Consider the following 11534-nt stretch of genomic DNA (forward strand, 5'->3'; position numbering starts at 1 on the left):
TCCCTCCTAGACTGAGTGCACGGGTCAGCTGCTGAAACTACTGGGCCAGCTAGTGAACATCACAGTAGAGACATTGAGTACCTGTTATCACCTTTCACAGGACCCTCTGTCGGCCCTTCCAGGTTTTTTCATAGCAAACAAGAACATTTTCTCAACAGTTTGGAGAAATACATGTGAAAATCACAGAAAAGAGCAAAAATCACATATGACATATAGTACACATAGGGAACTCTATGAATAGCAACGTGGAAAATGTGGGTCTGAAACAAAACTCGGGAAGTTTTAAATCATTTGTACAAAAGGACTTAGTTGTTTTTACAAAGGTATGAGCCACCAAAGCTCTCAAAATGCTTTCTAATGTGCAAACCAGTTCCATTCAAACTACATAAATCAGCCACAAAGAAACACCCTGGAATTACCTCCCCAGGAGTCTGAGTTCCCAGGAGAGATTCAAATAAAATAACAAGGACTTTGGGGGGTGGGGGGGAAGTTTCTCCCAGTTCCAACTTACTGCTCACAGTGGTGAAGACCCCAACAAGGAAATCAGCAACCTGTGCTTGGTCTTGGCTGCCCTGCAGAAGTTGCAGACCCTCAAAAAACATGCGAGTGGCTTCATAAGGCTGGAGCAACCGCAGTAAGGAATAGCCAGCTCGGTAGTATCCCTGCAACAGGAAAAAAAGCAAAACTGTAAAGCAGCCCATCTCTTCTAACCTGCTGCAGAAGGAAAAGGCAAGATTGGCAACATGGGGAAATCCAACTTAAGAAATCTCACTTCTATGTAAACATGGGTTTCTAACAAGCACTGGATACATATTCTGTGCCACATTTTTCCTGTCATTTTTTAACTGCCAGGAAAATAATCACTTTCAAATCCATGACTTATACAACATCTAACACAGAGAGAAGGAAGCAGGCCTGGTTCCAATGACATGTGTGGCTTATTTATTTATACTTCAAAACACAGCCTAGGCTAGAAAAGAGGAATGAAAAAATCCTACGACTAGTGTACAGGAAAAGAATGAGATTGCCATGTAAACACAGAAGTTGTTCCCTGCCCCTTTCAATCAAAGTAAACACAATTTCCACTGGGTATATAAGAAAAAAATTGTAATGACAAGCATTGCGATGTACTGAGCTCCACATCATAAACAATACACACAAGGCAAAAAAAAAATTTTTTTTTTAATTTCAGTAGAGAGAAGAAAATTGCAATGATTAATAGAGGAAAATGGTCTAATTTTGCCTATATATATACCATAGGACTCCCAAGCAGGAATAAGATGATATTGCCTTCCCCATTTTCATCATCTGAATCAGCACCAGGGATTCACCAAAATAATTTTCTGTCTGAGATAACAGAAGGTGTTCACTACCTGGCTTTGTAAAAAAGCAAGCACTTAGGGCCGAGCCTGTGGCGCACTCGGGAGAGTGCGGCGCTGGGAGCGCAGCGACGCTCCCGCTGCAGGTTTGGATCCTATATAGGAATGGCCGGTGCACTCACTGGCTGAGTACCGGTCACGAAAAAGACAAAAAAAAAAAAAAAGAAAAGAAAAAAAAGCAAGTACTTAAAAACTCCCCTTAACACCAAATCTCTGATTATTTATTCATTTGTTTTAACCTTCATTTGAAAGTCTAAAGACCTCAGATAACAATCAGAAAAAGGAGGGGAAAATGTGTTTGTGTTTTAGTTTTTTTCCTAACAAGGCAAGCTGGTACAGAATCTTCCATTCCTTTGCCTTCCTCAGATTTAAGTTTCATTCATTATTTTGAAGAGAAGTGAAGAGGATCAGAATATGCCACCACAAAATACGCCACTTTGGCATAGGATTAATTTAAGCCAAAGGCATTTGAGATTCAACAAATGCAAAAAGCCTCCCCAGAGCTTCCTTTAAGTGACTAAAAGCAGAAACTCCTAAGAAGTAAAGTCTACCATAAATCCCCTCTCTCAGGGAAGTTTTATGGCCTTGTAAAAGATGGAAAGTCAGCACCAAGATGGACCTCCACAAACACTGCTAAGACAGCTTTTTTCTTTGTTTGTTTGTTTGCATTAATTTTTATTTTTTAATATTGTATTAAGATATTACTCATCTTGATTCCTGAGTTTTCTGGCTCCCCTTAAATTTTATTTTATTATTATTTTTTTTTAATTTTTATTTTTCCCACCGCCTCTTCTTTTTTTTTTTTTTTTTTTTTTTTTAATTTTCTTTTGTCGATATACATTGTGGCTGATTATTGCTCCCCATCACCAAAACCTCCCTCCCTCCTCCCTCCCCCCCAACAATGTCCTTTCTGTTTGCTTGTCGTATCAACTTCAAGTAATTGTGGTTGTTATATCTTCTTCCCCCCCCCCGTTTGTGTGTGTGTGTGTGTGTGTGTGTGTGTGTGTGAATTTATATATTAATTTTTAGCTCCCACCAATAAGTGAGAACATGTGGTATTTCTCTTTCTGTGCCTGACTTGTTTCACTTAATATAATTCTCTCAAGGTCCATCCATGTTGTTGCAAATGGCAGTATTTCATTCATTTTTATAGCTAAGTAGTATTCCATTGTGTAGATGTACCACATTTTCCGTATCCACTCATCTGATGATGGACATTTGGGCTGGTTCCAACTCTTGGCTATTGTAAAGAGTGCTGCGATGAACATTGGGGAACAGGTATACCTTCGACTTGATGATTTCCATTCCTCTGGGTATATTCCCAACAGTGGGATAGCTGGGTCGTATGGTAGATCTATCTGCAATTGTTTGAGGAACCTCCATACCATTTTCCATAGAGGCTGCACCATTTTGCAGTCCCACCAACAATGTATGAGAGTTCCTTTTTCTCCGCAACCTCGCCAGCATTTATCGTTCGGGGTCTTTTGGATTTTAGCCATCCTAACTGGGGTTAGATGGTATCTCACTGTGGTTTTGATTTGCATTTCCCAGATGCTGAGTGATGTTGAGCATTTTTTCATATGTCTGTTGGCCATTTGTATATCTTCCTTAGAGAAATGCCTACTTAGCTCTTTTGCCCATTTTTTAATTGGGTTGCTTGTTTTCTTCTTGTAAAGTTGTTTGAGTTCCTTATATATTCTGGATATTAATCCTTTGTCAGATGTATATTTTGCAAATATTTTCTCCCACTCTGTTGGTTGTCTTTTAACTCTTTTAATTGTTTCTTTTGCTGTGCAGAAGCTTTTTAGTGTGATATAATCCCATTTGTTTATTTTTCCTTTGGTTGCCCGTGCTTTTGGGGTCGTATTCATGAAGTCTGTGCCCAGTCCTATTTCCTGAAGTGTTTCTCCTATGTTTTCTTTAAGAAGTTTTATTGTTTCAGGGTGTATATTTAAATTCTTAATCCATTTTGAGTTGATTTTAGTATACGGTGAGAGGTATGGATCTAGTTTCATTCTCCTGCATATGGATATCCAGTTATCCCAGCACCATTTGCTGAAGAGGCAGTGCTAAGACAGCTTTTATCTTCCATTAGTTTTTCCCATATATTTACCTTCCCACAGTAGTTTGCAGTCCCTGGAAGCCTAAAAATCCCTTCCCTTTGTCTTGTTCACAATTTATCACTCTTTGTTTAAAATGGTATATAAGCTCTCAGACCTATCCACCTATTTGGGGTCCTCCCTTCTTTTCTAGAAAGGTCCCCATGTCACATAAAAGTTAACATCAAATAAAATTTGTATGCTTTTCTCCTGTTAATCTGTCTCTTGTCAGTCTCAGCCACTGAACCAAAAGAGGGTAGAGAAAAAAAAAATTTTCCTCCCCTACAGAAGACAGCAGGGGGTCTGGAGGTGAAGGAGGAGAGAGACACCCAGGAGCTCTGGTTAAGAATGGAGAGACCCTGGTTGCTGTGCTGTCACGGGCTGCTGCAGGTTTGGCCACTCAAGGAACAACCCTGTAGCATCATTCAGGAATCCCTAAGCTGCTTGGAACAAGCCACAGGCTCCACCTCAAGGATGTGGTCAAACCTAACTACTCCCGATCCTATCCTAGTTAGAGTATGGGAACATCCTAAAATGCCTTTGGGAAGAATTTCTCAGGAATGCACTCCCATTTTCCAAACTAGCCAATAAATTCTAAAGTATCCATCATCCAATAGATGAGGTTTAGGAGTCAGTGCCTACTTATAATGTAAAATACCAAAATCCCTCTCTCAGGGTTGGGGCAATCTATAGGCCCATTGCGTCTGTTTCTAACAGTCACACACAAAATGTAGACCACTGAAGACATAACAACATAAAACTCCTATTTATTGAGTGTCAACAACTTAATCATTAATCCTCAAAGCAACTTTAAGGCACAGGCATTATCTCACTTTATAGCTGAAGAAATTAAGGCTTAAAGAGAGAAAAGTAACTCATCCAAGTGCTGAAACCCATTGCTATGGGTCAAATGTGTCCCCCAAAAGTTCATGTGTTGGAAATTTGATCCCCACTGTAATAGTGTTAAGAGGGTGGGAAATCCGATTATGATATTTGAATGATAGAGCCTTTGAGAAATGATTGGATCATCAGAACTGTGCCTTAATGAATGGATTGATCCATTCATGGAGTAATGAGTTATTATGGGCATGAACTGCTGGCTTTATAAAGAGCACATGAGAGAGCTCTTGCCATTCTCTCACCATGTGACACTCCGCATCGCCACTGGACCTTATAGAGTTCCCACCCTCACCAGATGTGCCCCCAGACCATGGACTTCCCAGCCTCCAAAACTGTAAGAAATAAATTCCATTTCTTTATAAATTACCTAGTTTCAGGTATTCAATTATAAGCAACAGAAATGGACTAATACACCCATACAGTACACAGCAGAACATGGGACAGAAAGGCCTGAGCTTTCCCACTTTATCATGGAGCCTCTCTATAAAGAGAGGCTTGTCTATACCATTAATTTGACACTTGATTATCTGTTGTTTCAAATGGCTCCAGAACTGTTACTTAATTTAATGTCTCTGATTTAAGTGCATGCTATTCCTCTCCCCAGCTTGAGTGCAAGTTACTCAAGGGCTGGGATGGCTTCTTCCCCTTCTTTTGCCTGTCTGAGGCACCAAGAATAGTAAAGATGCCTTGAAGAGTGAGCACTCAGGGCATTTTAGCTGAGAAAATGATTGAATGATCATTTATTGACCTCTGTTAACATTAAACGGTCTTACTGGCCTCTCAAACTTCCCTGATCCCTCCAAAAGGGCTGATTTCTACGGTAAGAAAGTGCTTTCTGAAGAATCAACATTGTGTCATCCATCCAGCTTGCATTTGAAGTAAAGCTTCGCTAAAATGAAGTTTGCAAACATCAAAAAACATGAACAGGTTAAGGGTTTTGGTGTAACTACATCAGAACAGAATGAGCTCCCCCATATTTCCATTGTATCTCCACTGCACACCATCCGCCAGCAGACCAATCTCTCCTCTCTCCTACAAGTGCATTTGGACACTTTGTCATCATTGTTTTTACTCCTCCAGATAATGCTCATATGCCCTATGGGCATCTCTGTCTGTGCAAAGAGAGTTGGAGAAGCACTCCTAGCATGTCCATTTTTAAAAGTAGAGAGGGAAACAGACAGGTTAAGAGGAAGGAGGCAGCAGCCATCACCCCCAGCTACCATCACCCCATACCTTCACATAGGTTGGATCCCACTGGAGACATTCCTTGGCAGCGACAAATGCCTCATTCCATTTCCCAAGGCTGTAGAACGCATTGGATTTGTTGCACAGCAGCACAGCCAAGTCCCTCGGGGGAACCCTGTGAGAAAGAAGAAACCAATGCTCTGTAAAGCAAATACAGAAAACAATCCTTGAAGGCCACCATACTGGTGCTGGCTGCTGCCATCAGGAAGGGGGTTTTAGGGCCGAGCCCATGGCGCACTCGGGAGAGTGCGGCGCTGGGAGCGCAGCGACGCTCCCGCCACGGGTTCGGATCCTATATAGGAATGGCCGGTGCACTCACTGGCTGAGTGCCAGTCACGAAAAAGACAAAAAAAAAAAAGGAAGGGGGTTTTAGCCGTAAATGTCTCAATTATGCCTATTAGATCAGTTCCTCACAGGCCTCTAGAAAACTTTAAGTATTTACAATGTACACATCAGTCCCTCCTCACTCCCAAATCCTTGCTCCTACCTTTTAATGACAAATGTTCTCAACACCATGGCTCCATTTCCCACTGATCCCCATAGATCTTTTCACTTTTTAGAGACCATTGGAGATACTGCTGCAAATGGTGACTGGTCCTGAGGATGGACAGGATAAAAGTTGCCACCAAGCCTTTACAGAGCTCAGACATGGTGTGAAGCACTCCACATGCACATTCGTGCTGAACAGATGCAGCGCCTATATCACAGGAATGGCCTTTCAGAATGCCTGATCACACCATCTCGATGGCCAGCTTTCAGAAGAACAGGCAATGGGTAAGAGGCCTGTGCAGGCCCTGGGAGCAGGGTCTATGGGCAGGGGATTCCAGGGTCCTGGTACCCACAGCATGGACCAAAGGGGAGGCAAGGGCTGTGGGTGCATGAAATCCCAGTCCCACAGACTCCTACTTGTGGGAAGGGGCACAGCCAAAGGGGGGCCCTTTAAAGCATGGCAGGCAGGGGCCTCTCTTGCCTGGGTCTAGGGGTAATACAGCTACAAAGCTGTGAAGAAACTAGTTTGGAAAAAGAAGGAAGATGCAAAATATACCACAATATGTCAAGAGAAGTCCAGGTGCCACTGGAATGTAAGACACATGAGGGAGAAAAGCAAGGTGTATGACTTCTTTTTTATTTAATATTTTAATCGCAAAAATAATACAGATCACTGCAGAAAAGTTAGATGATGCAAATAAGCACAAAAGTAAAGCAAAGTAAAAATCATCTCTATTACTGTCCCCATCCTCAGTCTTTTGTGTGTCCAGCTCCTTTCACCACCATCACTTCCTCTAGGTGAAGGAGTGAGGCCCCAGAAGCACACAAGAGGCAGTGGGGCAGGCAGCGATGATTAGCAAAAGAGCCAGGACTGCAAGTGTAGCAGATACCATGGTGTCCACCCTAGCCACCCTGGCCCTTACAGCCATTCGCAGCTGCAGTGACTGTCAGCTGCAGCTAGAGGCTCTCACCACCCCATTCTCCAGAGATTTATCCTCAGCCTAAACAGATCTGCCCTCTCTCCAGGAAGTTATGTCTGTGTTATGGACTGAAATGTGAAACCCCCAAATCCATATGTTGAAACCCTAACCCCCAATGTGACAGTAAGATGGGGCCTTTGGGAAGTAATTATGCTTAAATGAGGTCATGAGAGTGGGGCCCTCATGATGAAATTAGTGCCCTATAAGAAAAAACACTAGAGAGCTTATTTCTCTTTTTCTTTCTTTCTCTCTTTCTCTCTCTCTCCCCCCCACCATCTTCCTTTCTTCCTCCCTCCTTCCTTCCCTCCCTCCCCACCACATGAGGACACAGTGAAAAGGCAGCCATCTGCAAGCCAGGAAGAGAGCCCTTACAGGGGCAACTTAATATTGGACTTTGCAGCCTTCAGAACTGTGAGAAATAAATTCCTGTTGTTTAAGGCACCCAGTTGATGGTATTTTGTTACAGTAGCCCCAGCACACTAATATAACCCCACTCCCTAGGACAACCTCCAGGGATAAGAAAGCCTACAACCAATGACTGACTGACATAGGAATCAAAAAGTTAGCCCCCTTGCCTCAAAGTAGGACCAGCTCTGTGGTACAATTCATGTTCCAGAGCACCCTGTGGGATCAGGCTGGATTTGGCTCCAGTTTAGACACCATTTCCCCACTTGAAGCAGTCCCCTACACCATCCTGCTTCCCTCAGTCACCTTCTCCTGAGAGTGCTCACTCAGTAAGTCACATGCACCCAAATCTCTATGTTAACTGGCAGTGCAGGAAGGGAAGCAGTAGGTGGTAGGCAAAGGGAAAAAGTGCCAGGAAGGTCCCATGAAAAGCAATATGTCAGGGTCCACGCTAAAGTCCCATTAGTGGCCAGACAGGTAATAAGTGGTGGAGCTGAGATTTGAGCACCACATGGTATGGAGTCAGTCTACAACCATATGCTATACAACACTTCTTCTTTAAGAAAGTTGAATGTTTTGCCCTGAATGAAGAACTCTAGGCCCAGCTCTGACACAATTCTAATGTGTACCAGTATGAGGGAGAACAGAAAATACAGGTGCAAACCAATTACACTCAACTCAACTCATTTACACTCAACCAGAGTGTAGATGCCAAGGTGTTAGGAGGGAAGGAAGGGTAGCATGTTTCAGTAATTTAATTCGATGTGGTGCTCAGTACAAGCCTAGGCTATGTGCACCGCCCCCCCCTCCCCAGGTGCCAACCTCTGCTGTCTCTATGACAACTGTTAGCAAATCATGATCCGGGACTTCCAGAGGTCCTCAAGACCATTTCAGGTGGTCCACAAGGTCAAAATATTTTCACAGTCATGGTAAGCTGAATGTTACCTTTCATGGAAAAAAGGAATTTGTGATTAATGAAAGATGTGGTAGATGTGATTGACTTAAAGATCTTGAGAAGGGGAGGTTATCCTGGGTTACGATAAAATCACAAGGGTTCTTATGAGAGGGAGACAGAGGAAGGCACTACTGCAGCAGAGGAGTAGGCAATGTGATGACAGCACCAGAGGGTGGAATGATGAGCTCTGAAGATGAAAGAAGAGGCCACAAGCCAAGGAATAGAGGCAGCCACTCAAAGCTGAAAAAGGCAAAGAAATGGATTCTCCCTGCACAAAGAGCATCCACAAAGAGCCAGCCCTGCCAACACACCTTGATTTTAGCCCTGTTAGACTCATTTAGGACTTCTGAGCTTTAGAACTATAAGAGAATAAATGTGTATTTGTTTAAACCTCTACATTTGTGGTAATTTGTTACTTTGGCAACAGGAAATGAATACAATAACACTAAGACATTATGCCTTTTTCACACTCAATCTCTCACATGCCTACAGGGAGTTTGCCAGAGGCTACATGACATGTGATATAGCAACAGACAATGCAGAGGTAGAAGAAGCCAGCTAGCTACCTAATTGAGAAAGACATTAAAGAGATTTGCAAAAATGTGCCACTCTTCTTACTAAATTTTTTGTTTTGGAAAATAGTTATTTTTCATAAAATATAACGTATACTGGCTTTACTTGATTTTTTAAAAATAAATATATAATTTAAATTTTTTCTCAGTTTTAAGTTCTAATATGGACTGTATTGATAGCTACAACCGCCGAGCCCGTGGCGCACTGGGAGAGTGCGGCGCTTGGGAGCGCAGCGACGCTCCCGCCGCAGGTTCGGATCCTACATAGGAATGGCCGGTGCACTCACTGGCTGAGTGCCGGTCACGAAAAAGACAAAAAAAAAAAAAAAGAACAAAAGGCATTGATAGCTACAACCTACCTAGACAAAAGCTCTGTGGTAACCTCAATCATTTTTAAGCCAGTCGTGACACTACAATCTTTGAGAACAGGTCTACTAGAAGCTGAAGTGGAAGGGATAGAGGTGGTGTGCATTGTGGCCAGGGAGTAAATAGCATGGATAATTAAGAAAATGAAATGAATGACAAGGAGGAGGTTTGGAGACTTCAGCTATCCCAGGAACTCTGATCCCTTAGCCAGGCAGAGGGGAAGTTTTGTTATGTTTATCAACAGTCCTGTGTTTCACTTTCCATTTCCCCTATTACACACTCATAGTCTCCGTCCAGTTTCTGAGCTGACAATACAGAGAAGATAAACAGGAAGTGAGAGAGAATGAAACAGAAACAAGTGGTATGATAAGAAATGAGAAGAAAACATAAGCAACAGAACCTCCATCTACCAAAAAAGAAAAGGTGGGATGAAAATCCAAACACTTACCCCCACTGGTATAACTGCAGGAGAATCTGGATGGCTTCATCATACTTTCTGATGGCCAGGGAGAAATTCCCGTTCTTAAAAACCTGGTTGCCAGATTCTTTCAACAGCTCAGCATAAGCTGTGGGATCCATCCTGTGAGGAGACGAGGAGAGGCTAGTCTGCCAGGCCCACACAGGGCGGGCTCACCTTCTCATCTGCATTGCTCAGAGTCTGGAGAAGCAGTCCGTCTGTTCCAGCCCCTCCCACCTTCAGAGCACACCCTGGCAACATCTCTCATCACCAGGGACCAGACAGGATGTTCAGACAAGACCATTTCTTTCTCAGTTTCTTTTCTCCAATGCAGAAACAATGCTACCAGGCAGGCAGTGAGCGTTATTCCTGTAACTGGCACTATTCTAACTCTCTCATTTACTCACCACACAGCCCATAAGCAGGCACTGTCCCCACGGTTCAGATGAAAAAGCTGAGGTTCAAAGAGATTCAAGTCACTTGCCTAAAGATCTGCTGTGGCATTTCTTGTTCTGATCCCAGATCTGACCCATTCTAAGTTTCTGCTCCTAACCATTATACCACATCAACTATTGGTACAAGCAAATCTCAGTAGACAGTCCTTCCACTCTTAGGTGGTGGGATGGGGAGGTGCAGTTCCGAAAGCCTCTATGTGCAAGTGGCTAGGACACAAGACAGCAACCACTGCCTCTCCTGCCCTTTTCCTTTCTTAAAACACCATAAAATAAGCCTCAGAGTATCTGTCCCTGAGACTGCCATTGACTGCTTACTTGTCTGCATCCCCTAAGGGTACTTGCCTCTTTCATGTCATAACCCCTATTTTGTTCATTTTTGTAGCCCTATGGCCTAGCACATGGGAGTACTTAAATATCTGTGGTGAAACAATTTGAATGCCAGACCCAGAGAGGATGTGCATTACTGATTTCCTCTGGTGTGGCCTCGGCAGCTGGAGAGAAGTGCCTGGCAGCCCTGACCACATGGTGAGCCTCAGTAAGCATGGTGAACAAAGGCTGGAGAAGAGGACAGAACCTGGGAGAGCCTCAGGAAGCAGCTGCCAAGGAGACAGGGGCAAGGCGGGGGTCAGAACACATGTTCCTTAGGTTTCCTCCTCTCAGGATGGCAGTGGGAAAGGCAAATTGGTGGGGAGGAGCTTAGATAGGTAAACAATTCAGGTGTTTACATATGCCACATCCTTACAGGGTCATAAAATCCATCAGGTGTCTTGTTGACCAACACACAATTCTTGAATAGATAATAATTCTTATTATTTTTATCATTTCAAATATTTGTGGGGGGTTAGGGGGTAGCAGACCCAAGCAGGTCTAAGTGGTGGCTTGTTTTAAACATATGAACTTCTTGGGAATGAAGTTTTTGAACTGCACTGGATTCCTTAGACAGAGCTTTATCAGAATCAGGCACATGACTCTTAAATAAGTCAGAATACAAAATTTGCCTATACTTTTCATTCAATAATCTGTAAATTATATGACTCACATTTATATAGAGATAAATGAGGAGAGCATAAAAAAAAATCTGAAGAACTGATTTACTAGGGAATAAGGATATGTTTCTCTTTCAAACATTGTCGGCCATTTGTCTAATAAATATTTTTTAAACTGGCCATGACCAGACATTAGAACAAGAAAATCACTGTAACAATTGCCAAAGGGTTAATAGCCCTTCTTTA

General features: G+C 42.8%; 1 protein-coding gene across 1 annotated transcript in view; it reads right to left on the reverse strand.

Moving 5' to 3' along the window:
- Positions 1-9969, reverse strand: part of TRANK1 (tetratricopeptide repeat and ankyrin repeat containing 1) — an 82831-nt gene extending 72862 nt beyond the window's left edge. Inside the window, exons 1-3 of the mRNA XM_063115320.1 lie at positions 9839-9969; positions 5612-5738; positions 512-662 (exon numbers count right to left, since the gene is read on the reverse strand). Of these exons, the coding sequence (XP_062971390.1) occupies positions 512-662; positions 5612-5738; positions 9839-9969 (409 nt within the window). The remainder of the gene's footprint in view (positions 1-511; positions 663-5611; positions 5739-9838) is intronic.
- Positions 9970-11534: the final 1565 nt, after the last annotated feature.

This window comes from Cynocephalus volans, chromosome 11, assembly GCF_027409185.1.
Source record: "Cynocephalus volans isolate mCynVol1 chromosome 11, mCynVol1.pri, whole genome shotgun sequence".
Classification (NCBI taxonomy): domain Eukaryota; kingdom Metazoa; phylum Chordata; class Mammalia; order Dermoptera; family Cynocephalidae; genus Cynocephalus; species Cynocephalus volans.